This window comes from Gavialis gangeticus, unplaced genomic scaffold (genome assembly GCF_001723915.1).
Source record: "Gavialis gangeticus isolate Ggan-Ray unplaced genomic scaffold, GavGan_comp1, whole genome shotgun sequence".
NCBI classification, from domain to species: domain Eukaryota; kingdom Metazoa; phylum Chordata; order Crocodylia; family Gavialidae; genus Gavialis; species Gavialis gangeticus.
In genome coordinates this window covers 36,347,367-36,365,081 of record NW_017729025.1, presented here as the reverse complement: position 1 = coordinate 36,365,081, position 17,715 = coordinate 36,347,367, and the positions used below count along the sequence as shown (strand labels likewise).

At 43.1% G+C, this 17,715-nt stretch overlaps 1 protein-coding gene across 1 annotated transcript in view; it reads left to right on the top strand.

Moving 5' to 3' along the window:
• UNC79 (unc-79 homolog (C. elegans)) overlaps positions 1-17,715 on the top strand; it is a 221,257-nt gene that overhangs the window by 153,997 nt on the left and 49,545 nt on the right. Inside the window, exons 39-45 of the mRNA XM_019518633.1 lie at positions 2,335-2,475; positions 7,893-7,931; positions 9,129-9,241; positions 9,330-9,415; positions 10,532-10,705; positions 12,546-12,614; positions 13,202-13,312. Of these exons, the coding sequence (XP_019374178.1) occupies positions 2,335-2,475; positions 7,893-7,931; positions 9,129-9,241; positions 9,330-9,415; positions 10,532-10,705; positions 12,546-12,614; positions 13,202-13,312 (733 nt within the window). The remainder of the gene's footprint in view (positions 1-2,334; positions 2,476-7,892; positions 7,932-9,128; positions 9,242-9,329; positions 9,416-10,531; positions 10,706-12,545; positions 12,615-13,201; positions 13,313-17,715) is intronic.

Here is a 17,715-nt window from a genome sequence, read left to right as displayed (position 1 = left end):
GGATTTCACTGCTGTGCTCTAACCAATGGTTAGAACAGACAAGATTGGGCTCTTAACAACATGGATGCTTCCCACTCCCTGATTTGGGGCTGAATCTAGAGCAGGGGGAGGGACTGGGAGGCTGAATAGACAATCCATATGGTCAGCTCAGCTGGAAAGAAAGGCGCCATCCAGCTGGTGGGCTTTAAGGTTAGGTACAGACAGTCAAAAAGCCTGAGAGTGAATCGATTCAGTCTTTGCAGGTTAGTCTAAGATGCACAGATTAAATTGAAACAGAAGAGAACAGACATTTACCTTTGATTCAGAAAATGCAGCCACATACCTGCAGTGGCTCAGGCCAGAAGTCGGGGGCGGGGGTGGGGGGCACCAGAACACAGCTCTCTGGCTGTGTAATCACTTCTTTTTCCTGCTGCCCCCGAGGTCTCTGGGATTTGCTGTCCAGAATTACAGCAGCAGGATTCTGCAGAATTGCTCATTACTTCCTTTTCCTGTTTCCAAGGTGCCTCTGAGATTTGTAGTCCACAGTTGCAGCCAGCAGTAAGTTTGAGCAAAGGAAGGGGTGTTTAACCCCCGCTCCCTGGCCCCAGACCCCAGCTCGGGTTTGCCTGAGGAGGGGCATCTCCCCCTGCAGAATGGGCAGCATCCATGGCCAGGCTTGCCCCCTCCACCTCAATGTCAGCCAGCCCTCACTGCTTCAGCTAGGGAGCAGAGGGGCGGGGCCAACCCTGTTCCCTGGAGCAGACAGCACAGCCCAGCCCAGGGCTGCAAAGCATGCTGGGGGGGCTGCGATTTAACTTGAACCAGGAAGGGGTCTGGGACAGAAGTTTCATAAACCGGTTTGACCCAATTCAGTTAAATCTGATAGTACATTCAACCAAGTTTATCTTAAACCAGTTTCAGCCATTTTGAAACTGGTTTATGTGTACTGAGCTTCTGTTCTGTTACAGGTTTATATCAGTTTCTGATCACTTAAACCAGTTTATGTGTAACTTCTATCCCTAGCCTAAAAGGGATTGCAAGCCGTATTGGTGCAGGTGCCCATGGTGGGTAATGCTCAAAGCTACCCTTTGCCAAAGACAGAGGCAGGGAAAAGGAACATGTTTGCTCTTGTTTTGTTTTCAATGAACAGTGTGTTTCCTTGGAGGGAAGTGGATAACAAGTAGATCTGGGGACAGCTATGGCCTTCTTTTGAGAGAGGGAGGAAAGGGCTTAGGAGGAACAGTAAGTGGGTGGGAGGACTCTTCTGTGTGTGATGCGAGGAAGTAGGAATTGGAGGGAATATGAGGTGGGTTTTTTTTTTAACAGAGGTAATAAATGTGGGTTGCAGAGCAAGGTTGGTTTGGATTTTGTCAGAGGCACAGGAGTGGGATAGCTTGGAGTGGACTGTTTTTGAATTTTAGGCTGGAGGTGGTTAAAAGAGTTTGTTTTGCTGTATCTATTTATTTTAATATCTTTTTCTGTTTTTATAATGTTTTTGTCTTTTCATTGTAAGCTGCACTGAGCCTTCTTGGGAAGGGCAGCATAAAAATCTAATAGCTAAGATCATTACTCAGGAAAAGCAGGGCTGTTGGGTGAGTCCTGGGTAGAACTAGCAGTTGTTTTGTGTAAAACCTAAGTGTCCTTTGAGTTTGCATAAAATAAGCTTCTCTTTGGTCTTATTCCAACAACTTTGGCATCAGGTATTAACCCTCAGACCAGGAGCTCAATTTTCATGGCTTTGCTGTCATCTCCTCAGCCTGTTGCATAGCAAAGGGAGGAAAATTGCTTTTAACCATTAAGTTAAAATCTGTTGGAGTTATTAACAATTGATTGATCAAATTAACTCAGCCTCCCTATTGGGCTAAAATAGACCATTTCCTAGATTAGTTTTTCTCTTTTATATGATTGTGAATTCCTGCCTCATCTCATTTGCATCTGACATCTCCCTTATGATTTGACATCACAGAGCTTTCAAAGTAATCGCTTAGCTTTGGAGGAGGGAGCTGCAATCCAGCTGCAAGATTGGTTTGGAGCAGAAAGAGACTTTTCTAGAAACAAAGAGAATCTTTCTTGACCTGCTTCCCCTGCTCCCCTCAAACCCTTTTATTTTATCTCACATACTTATAACCATGGGGGGGAAGCATGTGGGGGGAAGATTACTGACTGACCCAAAGGGCAAAGTAGAATAACTGTCCACAGCTTAACACTGCCAGTCTGTGTGGCTAGTGAAGTTGTTTGTATGCAGGATTCAAAGTAGTCATCCATTTTCATTGCCATAAATAACATCATGTTGCATGAATTGCCCTAGTTAACTGTTGAACTAATAATATTTGTTTTTTATAATTTTCCTTGCAGATGCCATGATTGTGGGGCTATCCTCGAAGAGTATGATGAAGAGACACTAGGTCTGGCCATAGTTGTACTCTCAACCTTCATTCATCTGAGCCCAGACTTAGCTGCTCCTTTGCTTCTGGATATCATGCAGTCTGTAGGAAGGTAACTTCAGACTCCTCTTTTATGATGAAAGGAAGATTTTTATGCATTGGAATTGCAACAAGGACAACTGATGCTATGTCTACATGCAAGCAGTGGTAGATTGCAGCATGGGCAGGTATAACTGACTTAACTTTAAATTTACCTAGCTCAAGTACTAGCAACAATAAAGCTTTGGCAGTGGAGACTTCAGTGTGGCTAGCTACTCAAGTAGGTAGCCAGGGTCCTGGGTGGGTCCATGCTGAGGCCCCATCTATATGGCTACACTGCTATTGGTAGCAGAGCAAGCTAGCTTAGTTATATATATATAGGTACTGTTATCACACCTCTGATTGCTGTGTAGACATATCTTATATGAAATGTCCTGATGGTTTATGAGTTGACTCTCAAGGTAGTCCATGTTTGAGGGAGCTGGACCTCATTTCTTGGGGAAAAGGGAAAGTAGTGCACCATGTAGCACTATGCAGTATGGGGTGGTAGTATGGTTCTGAAGTTGTATCACTTTATGGTTGCTGTTGTATAGCTGAAAGGCAACTTGTAACAGGGTGCTTTATCTCCAAGGGTGGCTGCATGCCCTTGGAGGCCCACAAAATTCCCCTTTTTACCCTGCTTACTCTGGGAACAGTCTCCCCTTCACTCACCCGCCACAACTTGATGTCCCTTATAGTTATAAAATGGAGGCTGCCCCAGGGCTTCCTAGACCTGGTCTTGTTCTAAGGAACACCTGGAGGTGGTGGTTCCTTGCCTTAGGGACTAATTGCATAGCTCCATACCTTCCCTACACCATGCCCTGTGCCTTGCAGGTTTGAGTCACCAGTCAGGTGGGATGCTTGTCCCTTCATCTCCAGGTCACTCCAGGCCTTTCCTTTATGTTGGGATTTTAGCTTTCCCAGCATCGGCCCTCTACTCTGGCTGGTTCTACAGACCAGACCCACTTCTCTAGGCCTGGCTTCTGGGACCCAGCCCTCGCTCTGCCTTGAACCTGCCCCCGGTGGGGCCCAAGACAAGCACAGGCCCCTAGGACACTAATGGGACCTCCAGACCACCCCTCTTGTCCCAAAGCCAAGCTACTGGTCTTAACATAAAAAAAAAGAAGGCTACTTGTCTGCTTACCAAGTCTTTCTCTCTGGGTCACTCCTTGTTCCCTGGCCTGTAGAGATGCTGTCTTCCAGCCTCCTTGGAGATTCAGGAACTCTACAACTCTCAGGGCTGGCTCAACCCCGGGGTTGTTACCTGAGCCCTCTCCTGGTCATGTGAGGCCCTAGTCAGCTGGCCTGACTACAGGGCTGTCCTTTAATCCCTGCTCTGTCGGCTGGCCAGGCTCTACAAACTCTGTCCTTAAAGGGGCTGCACTGCTCTCCAGTAACAGGGGTTCCCTGTTACAGAGCTCAAAATGAGGGAGCAGTTGAGCCTGGACTCTGTTCTGCCCATCTAGATTAGAGAGATGAGGGCCCCCATGGCTTATGCTCTTTGTCTGGATATTGCTGGTAGGTAGAAGAAAACTTCTGCTCCAAAACAATGAAAGGCCAAAATTAAACAGCAGCAGGATCCTGTAGAGCTATCATAAGAAGCATAAATGGTGCTGCAAGACACAGAGACTTGATCAAGAGATGTTTAGAGGTATCATGCACCCAACCGAAGTTTCCCACTGCAAGGGATTATGCTGCCAGGTTTATAATATTCATATAATATAATATTCATATAATACTTACTCTGACACATCATCCAAACAGTGGGATAGGATCAGTCTTTGTGCTCTGGAGTATTGTGAACCAGAGTTTCTGATTCACTAAGAGTCACTTTGTCCGTTGTAGAAATGAAAAATGGCTAAAGATGGACAGTGGAGCATCTGAATTTTTTGTTAGCAGAGAGCTGGTGGAGATGATTCTTCTACTACCTCCTATGCTACCAATACCTAGCACAAAAGGAAGGAAGGTGTACATGAGGGGAGCAAGGCATAGACATATCAGAGGGTGGTGGAAGTGATGAAACATCTTACCTACACCTGATTCTCTACTAACTTACAGCTGTTGAGTAGTTAGCTCTAATTTATGCAGGGTCTTGGTAACAGAGTATGAGGGAACTTCAACTGCTTCTCTGCAGGCCCTTCCTCTCCATTATGTCTGAACTCCACTTCAACAAAGTGGAGAATCAAGCTTTCCATTTGCATTAATTCCACGACTGCAGCTCCCTGCTGTCAATGTTAATGAATTCTGGAGGAGGTAGAGTTTCTAATCTAGGTTGAAGCCATCCGTCCTACTTGATACTCATAAATACAGCACTAATAGGGCCAGTGAGAAGCTATGGTAAATTAAGCTTTTGAAGATTAGTTATCAAAGTTGGAAAGGAAGGCAAATATGCTGCCTTTTTTTCCAGTGCTTTAAAGAAGAAACACTGCATCTTCATTGTGAGCTACTAGATTCTTTTGGTGAAGCAGATGGTACACAATATAGGGTATTCTAGCACAGTGAATGTGCATTGTCATTTCCTAGTGCATAGTCCCAGCCACCATTATATTTGACTGTCTCAAGGTGCAGTTATAAGCACCTGAAAGAATTGCTTTGAAATGCAAAACAAGACAAACCTTATGTAAGCAAATGTAGGAAGAGATGCAGTCAGTTGGCTTCATATGGAGTTTCTCTTATATTCCAACCAGGTTTTTCTCTTTTTCTACTGTATACATGTGACCAGACACACTGGGCTATCCCGCATACTTATATCCATTCCATCACAGATGGCATTTTTGCCTGTGCATCATAAGTAGATGGGGCTTTTTGCATTTTTATTTTTTTGAGAAGATAGTGTAATTTAATGTTTAGTACACAGAATTAGGAGGCAGGAGACTCAGGATCCAGGGTAAAATTGTCCAAGTGCCTAAGTGGTTTAGGTTAAGATTTTCAGTGGTATTTAGGTGGCTTATGATGCAGATGGACACGCAGTGGGATTTTCAAAAGCAGCTAGGTTTCTAGTTTCTAGTGATTTCCATGGGGCTTACTTCTGAAAATTCCAGTATGTACCTCTCTGCAACCATAAGAGCCTAAATCTGGCATTTAAAACCTTAAGTCCCATTGACTTTCAGTGAGATTTAAGCTTCTGATGGCCAGTTCCATAAATGCATTTACAACTTAATAGGTTCAGTAGGAGGATTAATCAGTGTAGAGGCCTAAGTCCAAGAGGGTGATCCCCCTCACCAACATGTCTAACTGCTTAGGCACCTGAAAACCTATAGGCTTGCCAGTATAGTTACTTAGGTGTATATAATTTTGCCACTACACATGCTTAGAGGCACCTTCATAGCTGAGCCAAGCACTTTAGCACCTATCTCATGCCTACACCCATCTGGGATGCACAGATTAGGTGGGCCTGTGTTTTAGTCCCTTGAGGGACCTGATGTGGTAGGTGATCTCAGAACATTGTATGTATCTGGTATATACATGGACAATACTGAATTCACCACATCATTCATGATCACTTTAATTAAATGCAGCTGGAGGATGTGCCCAGCTTTTAGGTATAATAACATAATGATCAGATCAGTTCTTGCAAGAAACCACTAGGCTGCCATAAAGGTGGTTGAAGCCAAATTCTCCAGTAACATTTTAAAAGGAAAAGAGTTTTTCAATTCATATGTACAGGTGCCTACCCACAGCAGAGGATGCCAGGCTCTAGATCCCCAGAGTGGATGGAGGAGCCTGCCTGTAACCTTGACTCAAGGGCTGAATCTTCAGAGAAGGATGGGGGTTGAAGACACATCCCTTATCTAAGTGGGTCTTACTGGTTAGCCTTAGGCAGCTCCTCGACAGAACACGTGGGTTGTTTGAACTGCAGTTCTGAGCTGCCTGACTCTCTCCAGGCACTATGTAAACACCAAGCTCTGGGTTTTAGATTGCACTCTGAAGGCTAGCTGTGTAAAATTTAGGCATTGCAACATCTGATTTCTACATGCCTAAGTCTTTTACAGGGACTTGGGTGCTAAAATAAGTGACCTGACTTTTGAAGGGTGCTGAGCATTCAGTGTTTTTTATTTGACTTCACAGTACGAGCTCAGCACCTTGGTGCTCGTCCCTTTTGAGAATGAGGCCACTTGTTTAGATGGCAAAATAAGGTTCTAGGAGCCTAGCGGTAGACGTGAATAATGAAAATCTTGGCCCAAATCTTTTGCAATACAGGCAGTCTTTGGACTTATGACACAATTGGTCCCTGACAACTGCATCTTAAGTTGAAATGTTGTAACTTGGAACCAATTTTCTCATAAGAAACAATGTTATAAATGGGGGATTGGTTCCTGAACCAAGGCCCGATATCCTATTTTCACCAAAAATACCCCAGAATTGTGTACTCGATCAGTTATAGATGAGCAATATAACTACATTAATGTATTTATACTATAAATAGCAATCATATTGATTTGGAAGGACTTCTTTGAGGTGACTTTGCTGGACTTTTTAAAGGCTCTTGGTTGGACTTTCTGAAGGGTTCTTGGCTGGAGTCTTCTTAGGAGTCTTGGCCGCAGGTTTTTCTGGAGCCTTGTCTGCTTTCTTAAAGAAAGTGTCCAAGGAAGTTTGGACAGATGTTCTCCAGGGAGATGAGTGATGCAGCGAACTTGTTCATTGGTGTGGCATTGCATCAGATCAAGTGTTGTAAAGTTGAGACTGACATAATAAAGTTGAAACAGTGTCAATATATAAACGTTGTAAGTGCGAAACGTAACTCGAAACGTTGTAAGTTGAGGACTGCCTGTATTCATCAAAGACCATACAGTCAGCCTGAAGTTCCTACACCAGTTTCACATGCTCTTATTCACCAAATCAGGCAGGAAGAGTAACTATTTGCTGTGTGAATAAGATCACAATTTTGTTTCATTATCATCACAATGATAGCGGAGAGAATTTGTATGAGCTGTTAAATATTCATGACCATACTGCAAAGCTGACTTTGACTTCTCTACTCTTTATGAAAGTGTTGTGAATAAACTTGTACAGCACATTTGAAGGGTCTTCTGTGCTCTTGGTGGTTACTTTCAGCTAGGGTTGTGTGTTTGACCAGTCAAATAAAGTTTGGTCAATTAACTGGTCAAATATCAGTCAAAAATTGTAAAAAATTGCCAGTAGTTCCAAATAATACACAGAAAAAGCATAAATTTTCCATTAAGAAATGTGTCAAAAAACAATAAAAGTCATATTTCTGTGTATCATAGGGTTTTTTTGTAAAATTGCTTTAACCTTTGACCGGCCAAAAATATGCAGTCAATTGCTTGGTCACTTGGCAGTATTTGACTGGTTAATTGACTGGTGTGCCAGTCCTACTTTTAACACTTCTGCTAACAATTTAACTGTTAATTTCATTGGCTTCATTTTAAGAGCAAAAATGATAAATACTTTTGCTTGACTTGCTGTTACTTGTTTGTTTCTTTACTTTAGGTTGGCATCGAGCACCAGTTTTTCTAATCAAGCAGAAAGGTACAGTGCCGTGTAAAACGAAACCATCTTCTAGACTTAAAAACCAAGGCAAAATTCTGTCCTGGGCACAAATATGCCATTTTTAATACTAGTGCTCCTGAACCAAAAGCCAAGCTCCAACCCTCAATGCACCTATGTGTAGGTCCAGACCTAGATCAGGGAAAAAATCCAGGCCCCATTGAAGTCAATGGAAAAACTCCTAAGGTCCTCAGTGGTGCCAAAATTTCATTGTAGATGCTTAGAGCTCATCCCCAAGGTGCATTATGTGCACAGATTCCATGTCTTCATGCTTTTAAACAAGTAAGCAATGACAGCTACTGGTGATGTCCCATAATACAAATAGATCAAGGGACTGTAACCTGTGGCCCATGAAGAGGTCCAGTGCGGCCTGTGGAGGCTCAACTTTGCACAGGGGATCAGTCTGATGGAGCTGTGCCATATCACCCCTCTGCTCTGCAGCACTTCCCTCTCTTGCTAAGCTTGCTGCTTTTCTATGTTTGAGCTTACCCTTTCTGCAGAGGGACTGGGAATCTGGCAGCCAGCTGCTCGGAGGGTGGGGAGGGGTGGAGACTTTTAGCCTGAAGTGATGGGAAAAGGCTGCTTGTCCCTGAAATAGATTCATTGCCTTCCACCAGGGCATCATATGTGGTATATTAATTTTGGAAGTGATAAAAATGTTGTGATTCTCGATTCATAAATGCTTAGAGAAAGGGTTGGATGTAGTCTTTAGATGGACAGTGCTAGAAAAGGGGAAATTAATGTGTTAACTATTCCTTTATGGTGCATGATTATGAGAGGTTCTCCAAAGACCTGATTCTGTCTCACGGAAATTAATGAGAGTTTTGCCATCCAATTCTATGACAGCTGGATTGGGTTTCAAAGCTTGACAACTGAATGAATGTGAAGAACCAGGAAAAGCTAAACAAACTATTTAGCTCCCAATCCAGCCAAGTGGTATGCACTTAGTTTTAAGCATGTGAATAATCTAGATGAAGTTCTGAAAGCCAAATACCTGCTGAAGTGCTTTCCTGGATCAGGAACAGTTCTTATTACCATTATGTATTCCTGACTAAGTTTGCCTTTTAACTGTTACAAGAAAGAATAGGATCTTTATCGTCTCAACATACTTAGCTTTGGGACAGATTTTTCACTTGGTGGGGAATTTCTCTCTCCTATTTTTTTCATCCTCTGCTTCAGTATGATGATCCCTGGTAATGCTGCTGGTGTGGCAAAACAGTTCCTCCGCTGTGTTTTCCATCAGCTGACTCCCAATGGCATACTTCCACAGCTGTTCCAAAGCAATATCAAAGGTAATGGGCTATGCCTGAGTGCATTTCTACTACCATCAATCATCTCCATACCAAAGCCCATCAAAAAAAATGTCATTCTCATTTCCAGATGGAAGTTTTTTACGGACCCTGGCTACATCTCTTATGGACTTCAGTGAACTGAGCTCCATAGCTGCACTGAGCCAGCTACTCGAGGTTTGTTCAGCATCAGAACATTAAATGTTGCAGACTGTGTTAGGTATTGGCAGAGATCTGTTTCCCTTCCTCCTCCTCTCATACACAGATGTTAAACTTGAACTATTGGCAATGAGATTTTGTGCAGCGACTTAAATGGATGCAGGTTCAAACCATAACCCCTTCCAACTATTTCTCTCTAGGCTTTGCTCTCACTATATCATACAGTCATTGCCACAGTTAACTGCCTCCCATCCCTCTGCCTTCCTTCTTTTTGATACTGGGGACCAATCACTTTTTTTGCCTTATTACTATTTTTGTGCATGGGGCATTTCATAGCTCTTTCTTGCCTGCCAGGCTACTTTTCCCCTTGTATCAAATGGCAATGTCTCAGTGAAGAACCACAGAATTCAAATCTTGTCTCTCTGCTGTTTCCTGGCTGCCTTGTCCTCACTTAGTTTGATTCCCACTCTTACTTTGACGCTAATATGCTGGACATATCATTTCTAAAACATGGGGATTGCTTCCTTTCCAAAGTTGCCATACAAGCAAGGATTTTGATAGCACTTTAGTACTGCTTGCATCTTTTCAGGCTTGTCACTAAACACTAAGACGGTTATAGTCTGATAATCACACTGGCATTCATTCCAATATATAGGGATATGTTTATGAACAAGGTAGTATGACACAAATATTCTGATTGGCCAGAAAAGCACTTAAGGCTAGCTATTATGGTCACATGTCTTTCACTGGCTTACCACGTGTTCTAGAAAGTGTATGTTATACACCTTTCTCTCATCCCTGTGCCAGTATAGAGATTATAAAGGTATTGTATCCTGTTAACTACAGGGCATCAGCTCAAACTGTAGCATCCAATGCTTTTCAACTGTGGAAATCCCTTTTTCAGTCCCTGGTGTGTTGGCTAAGAGGGAGACTTCACAAGTACAATACTAAATTTTTCTTTCCCCTGTTGATCCTGTGGATATCCCGTGTGGTACTTTATTGTGAATGCTGAAGAAAAACAATGAACTCTAGATTAAATTGTCTGCCTGGCTAGTGTAAACATGTTTAAAATGTTGTGTAAATTGACATTTTTTGGTGTTCAATTTTGGTTAAATTCTTCATTTTGGTTGACAGGGTTTAAACAACAAAAAGAATTTACCAGCAGGGGGAGCAATGCTACGCTGTTTGGAAAACATTGCTACCTTTATGGAAGCTTTACCGATGGATTCTCCTAGTAACCTCTGGACCACTATTAGTAACCAATTCCAGACTTTCTTTACTAAACTCCCTTGTGTTTTGCCACTTAAGGTATGACGTATGGAATGCAGGTTTTTAAATTCATAAATGTACTTTGTAAGCTACTGATCAAAACACTTGAGACCAAAACTGCAACAAAGTGGTGAGGGTGTGTGCAAACTGAAAGTGGCAGGATAGAAAGTTGAGATGCAAAGCCTAATTTGCTATGAATATTAAGTGATATGCTTTCTAGCATTGGCAGGTGCTCAGGTTGCAATGAGTGTCTGATCTCTCCCTCTGCCTAGAACCTCCATACAACATGCAGCATAACTATGGCTGGGGAACAACCATGTAGCTGGGTTTTTTTGCTTTTTTGCCAGATCAGGATGCTAAGTATGTAATAAGCAGCATTCTTGGCAATAAGAATCTGTTCTATTTTAGCTTCTAAATCAAAAAAAATCCACAAAAAGAAAAGCAACATCTAAATAATTTATTAAAAGTATTAAATGGCTAATAGGTATGCAGGGAGGGCTAAGGATAGCCTGCTCAGCTGACCTAGTTATAATTCCATGAGAGGACATTACTTATATAGAGTTGTAGAGACTCTATGATAATACAGTACAGTAGAACTTAATTATGATAGAGTTGGAGAGTTCAGTGAATTGGAGTTTTGGGCTTTGAATGGTCAACAAGCTTGTGGAGAAGCACCATTTCCCAGTGAATAGTGCTCTAATGAGCTGATCCAGAGTCACTATGAGTCCATCCATTGACTTCCATTGGTTTCGGACCAGAGCCTAAAAGCCAGACTCTGATTCCTTCCTCATTACTGTGCTGCTCCATGAGTGGTCCCACTGGGAACACCATGCATGCAGTCATATTCAGCTCATTATGACTAAGGGCATTAAAATCTCTGTCCTGTGTCATTCACAATGCGTTCTGCTATTTAAATTTGGTTCTATCCTCAACTCACACAAACTGTTTTAAATTTCTGGGCATGGAATTTACACCTTGTAGTTTGAAATTTGGGCCTCACATTCATTGCTTACTTGACAAATGGCAGCAAGAGCCTGGTCATGCTTGGCTTAACTAGTCTAAACTGACACTCTTGAAGCATTTCCATGAATCAGTGAAATAGCTCCCAGCTGTCCTGTCTAGCAGGTAGCACATGCAGAACATTAACTTGGGGTGTTTATAATTATTTTCCTTATATTAACCTAAAGCATCATTTCTAGTGTCATTAAACTAAGGTCTCATTACACTTTATTGCTTTCACGTCTATGCACAGGGGTTTGCCCACTCCTGTTCCTTCCCCTGGCATTTTGGACCACTCTTTGCTGCTGTAGGTGTTTAAAGTGCAAGATAAATCTGGAGAAAATGCTCGTTCTTCTCTCACTGTACCCACTAGCATTCACAAAGAACACAAAATTGGAGCTTGGAGCTTTAATATGTTTTCTGAAGAGCTGCTTGCACAGTGGGGAACACCCTTTAAAGGAGTCTCTTGGAGGCCTTGGAGCAGCTATGACCAGGGTACCCTCTAAGAATATCTTCTGAGGTTCAGAGGATCTACAGAAACACACAGCTTTGGTATAAGTGGCATTGGCCCCCTGCTAATCCCCCATAAAAAGTTCCCATACTAACCATTTACTTAGTTAGGACTTGCCTTTTATGTTCTACCAAGAGTAAAATCATCCCTTTTGACAGGTGATCTGAGGTAAATACCAGGCACCATCCCATACTGAAATTTCTCCCAAAGTCCATCTGGTGGGTTTACTACTTGAAGTAGTTGATGGCACTTGAATTGGTAGCACAGCATCCTATTAAAGACAATACAGTTGATCATTTTTCTGCCACCACTAAACATACAAAATTTGCACAGAGAAAGTCACTCTTCTACTTTCTGTTGTATTTACAGTGTTCATTAGATTCCAGTTTAAGAATAATGATTTGCCTGTTGAAGATACCTACTAGTAGTGCCACCAGGGTAAGTTCCAAGAAATATAAAGCACGGGGCTCCTACAGATTTTTCCAGCCCTTGCAGGGCTGCACATTTCTTTCTTATCCCCTAGCTAGAAAAATATTATGTATGAGCATACCATTTTGCAATCTAGTACTCTACAGAAAATAAGGACTTCAGAATCTAGGTTACACTAAAGTGAGGGTGGGATTACAGAAGTGCGTGGGTGTGAATGTACTATCTTCTTAGAGGTTTGATGTTCTTAACAAAAAAAATCCTGTAGTGATAAACTTTCCCAGAGTCTGGTCCTGAAGTCCACTCATTAATGCAGCTCCTGCTGAATCAATGAAAAACTTTCATTTGTAAGGACTCTAAGTTCTGGTATCTAGAAAGTGCTGTTTTAAAGGTAAAAACCTGGCTTTTGATATTTTACTTCTAATTTGTCTTATAAGCTTGTAGACATGTGTCAAAATAACCCACTGGCTGTAATGGGGGTACACTGAAACCACATATCCTCTGAGCTAAAAATAATTAAAGCATTTCAAAATTTGAACACTGTTCATTTTGCTGAATTAGCCAGTTACTGATTTTTCTAAAATTATGTTTTATTGCAGTCTCTTCTGGAGCCATTTTCAAAATTACTGAGCTTTGTCATTCAGAATGCTGTATTCACTCTGGCCTACCTGGTGGAACTGTGTGGTTTATGCTACCGTGCCTTCACTAAGGTAATAATGACATAATATTTTTCCTTAAAGACCACTGAAAACATGACAGAGAAAACGATCGCTTCCCTCAAGTGGGAAATGCAAAAGTAAAAACTGAAATCAGTGTTAAACTGCAGTCATGTCAGCAGGTTTTGCCAATTAGTAATTATGTTGATTCATTGCCTATCAATGATATTGACTTTCATACTCCTGGCTGCAGACACAATAAAGGGAACCTACTGGAAAGGCTGTGCTTAATAGTTCTCAATGATGTACCTTTATAACTTTGACATTTTTCCACAGGTATAGCTCATGACTGGTATTTGTGCATTGTTTAAAAACATGAGTTGAGTTAAGAAAAGGTAGTCCATATGTCTTAGTAAATAGGTTCAGTCACGCAGCACATGCAGTCAGCATCTAAATGTTTTGCATGTTTCATAGACTGATAGCATGTTGGAAAGCAATGTGTAGATGGAGATTATATGGCCTGAGAGAGTGTCATGGCAGTGCATGGGTGGTACCTTTGGCTTTACTGCTGTCTTCCTGTGGCACATTATAGTGTTTGAGGGGTTTTGTTATTGGATGCTTTATGACTGATTTGTGAGAGGGGCAAGAGTTGGAGGCTCTTGTAGATCTGTTTGGGAAAATGGTTATTATATCATTGCTCAGAATTGCAGGGGCTTGGTCTTGATGACCAAAGCAGTGCCTTCCAGCCCTTTGTTTTTAAGAAGTTGCCTTCCCAACTTAGTTCTTGCTTTTTCCTATATACATCACTTAAGCTTTTGGTTGTGCTTCAGTTACTATATGTGTCAAAAGTAGATGACAATGTGTGCACCCCTCTGATAAGCTCTTTGAGATCTTGGGATGAAAGTAATGGTAATTATATACACAAATAATAACAACAATGTGCAAATGAATTTTATATTGGCTAGTGACAAGAGGATGCACAACACACAAACAGCAGAGAAGAGTCAAACATTTGAGCAGATCCATACACTAAATCAAATAAATTATTAAAGCAAAAACCTGCAAGCCTTAGCCACTCTTAGACTAGCCAGTTTCTCAGCTTAGTCAGTATAGCATACAATAATTAATAATTAAGAGATCTTTTCCTAGATAAATAGTTACATTTTTCAATAATTATTATATGCATACAACACAAACATTAGGAATGACTTCTATAGTCATGAGAATAAATATATTCCTTGAAAAGGCATGCAGCACCCATAATAAAGACAGAAGTTCCCTGGCTAAAAAATAAGAAAAGTCATTTTAGCAGAGGTGGTGACAGGTATTTGGAATTCTTCCATAACCCTGAGCTGAACTCCCACAACAAAAGGTATCTTTAATAACTCCAGGCAGACAGTGCCTTATTTTATTTCCAATGTAAAAAATAGATCTCAAAATGGAGGAAAACCTACATCTCAGAAGACCTTCCTGCTCATTAGAAATAACTATGGCTCGGTGAATGATAGATTTCTCAGTTTGTAGGTCAAACTTAAATCAAAAAGTGATTTGACTCAATTTACAAATTGACAAAACTCCAGTTTTGACAGATGCCCTTGAAAATATTTCTTTTAGTTCTGAAATTCTTTCAGCAATGTTATATGTCTTACATAGCACAGAAAAATGCTTATGTGGGATGAACAGGGGCTAAACAGAATCAAGGGTATGGAGTCTGAACCCAGCCCAACTCAATGTCTTTGTATAACTTAGTGTGGCAGGGCACTGTTTGTGCCTGTCACTTTAAGGGCCTGGAGCTAGCAGCTGCCAGGTGCCTGATGAGGGCAGCCAGTTTGAACCTAGGGCTGCCCATATAAACAGGGCACTTCTGCTGCTGGAGGCAGGTAACAACATCGCTTGGCTGGAGGGCTGCTGGTATCATCTGGAGGTGAGGGAGGAGCTGTAGGGGATGGTCAGGAGGCTCCTGGTCCTCGGTACGACCTAAAACTGCACCCTGCTGGGAGTGGATGACCTGGTGGGGCTCTCAGTGGCGCAGGAGCCCCCAGGAAATGCCAGGCCAGTTACCACCCTGATGAAAGGCAGGTCGGGGCACCTTAACCCCTAGCCCCCACAACTGGGTGGGTTGCCCCTTGTTTGGAGGGCCTGGAGTGTGGATCCCCGTAGAGAGAGAAAAGGCCATAGACTCATGCCTGTCTGGACTTCCCCTGACTGGTCAATGCTGGGGCCAGGACTGGAAGGGTCGAAGGGCCAGAGGCCTGCTGCGAGGAACGCCCAAGAGCTGCGCGCCTGGGGTTCCAACTGGCCTGGAGGTGGGCCAGGGCTAGTGAGCCAAAGGCCCCAGGGGGGGACCACACCCGAAGGGGAAGCTCATGGAGCTATGCTGCCTGGTATGAAGGCGGATGAGACCTCCTGAGGAGAGAAATCCAGGCGGGTTCAGTTAGGAGGATTCTGGGGCCCAGTGTGGGGGCCAGTGATGATAACAGCTGGATGCCATCTGTGAGGCTTGGGCTGCAGTGTAGGGGAGGAATGGAGCCGCAGATAGCTCCCCCTGACATTGGGGCAGGAAATGTGCAGTCTCCTGCTTAATTACATCAATGAACTAATTAATTCCAACAACGCGTGGTGGGGGAGAAGGCGGGCTGTTAGCCCAGAAACAGGTGGGCGGGCCACAGTTAAATCGGCCCTGAGAAGGCCCCCAGTTACACTTAGCAAGATGTTTGAGTTCTCTATGCTTTACTTTCCCTGTCTGTAGTTTGAAAACAGTAGGTGTGTGTGCATGACACTTTAAAGTGGGCTAAATGCTTTTGCACCGCTTTAATGGTATCGGTGTTTGCACACCTCAGCGGCATATTGCACATTAATTCCAGCTGCTGTAGGAAATTCAGCAGCGTAATGCACCTTAAATGCCTTGGGGCACAGCAAACTAAACCTCCTCAAAGGAGTTTTAGTTTGCTGCCCCTACAGCTGTGGAGCGAAGCACAGGGGTCCATGCTGCTTCACAGCTTTGCAGGAAGCCCTGCAGGCAGCGTGGCAACAGCCTGGGAAAGCAGCTCCACACAAGAAAAGCAGCGATCCTGATCTCCCCCCTGGAGCCTGCCTGCCTGCCTGAGCTGCGTGGGGGCTTGGTACTTCCCTTCATGGCTGAGGTGCCCCCTGGGACCACCTGAGCTGGGTGCCTGTGGGCAGGTGCCACCTGGGAGGTGGGGGCCACCGCTGCCACAGAGGGAAGCACCCGTCCCTTCCCCCCGCAGCCCAGGGACTGCTCTGCCTGCCGGCAGCTCACCCTCTCCTCCCCACTGGAGAGGCAGGCAAGTCAGCAGGGTGTCCACATGACACAGGGGTTTAATCAGCCCTAAATTGAAGCAGTGTTTTTTAAAACCCGCTGCTTCAATTTAGGACCCCTGTTTTATTTACTCATACCCAGTCATACTTCCCTACCTCCTGGAGGCTGAATTTAGATTTCCAGAAATGAGTGCTACCAGTTCCTAACCTTTCTTAAAATGAGACTCTGACATCTCAGAATAATTCCTGGCACTGTCAACAGAGTGAACACAAACCATTTTGGGTATGTCTTCACTACAGTTTGTGAAGGGATATGCGTCCAGATGTGGGTGTATGGACTTGCTGAGCCTGTCGTAGAGAATGCTGCACTCAAGTCATTTTTATGTAGGTGCTGTAGTTACATGGGTTTGTTGCCTGGATTTTGGGTGCATCTTAGATTTTGACCCTTTTTTTTAGTTTTATAGTTTATTTTCATGAATGAAGGTAGGCTCCATACACAGGGGCAAACTCTTTGTAATTGGGGTAAGAAAACAAAGAGTTGCTAAACTTGCAATCGGTATCCATTGTTTTGAGTCGGTGACCTTGAAGGTATTTAATTTGCCCCCTGCAATGGACAGCCATCTGCTCAATTCACCTTGCCAAGAGCCTGTCATATAGGTGATAATTTCAAGTACATTTCCCAAAATCATGTTTTTTGTTGTGCCCACAGTAAAAGTTTACCAGAAATCTACAAACCTCTGGCTAGCTAGAAGCATTCTGGAAAGGCATCTTCTAGTGCTGTCCACAGCGAGATGAGTACTGCAGAAATGGAGAAAGCTAGATGGAATGAAGCCAAATGTCATCCCGGTAGCGTCTGGTGTACAGGAAGCAAGTGGGAATTGAGTAGATAAAAAGGCTAGAAAATGTATGCCTGGGGAATTGTAGTGTGGCACTGGAGGATTATTGAAACCCAAGCTCTGGTACCTAGGCTTTCCCTACTTCCTTACTGAAAAGTAAGTGGGCCAGTGCCTAACTTAAAATGAAACTCCAGGTCTAACCTATATTCCTGGAAAGGTAAACAAACATAGGTTCAAAACACATAAACTCAGACTTCAGGGTTTTGTGTGAAGATGGTGTGTGGTGAAAGCCAGATAAGAGCCTAGGTTAAGCTAGCAGTGGAGGCATAGCCTTTTTTTTTT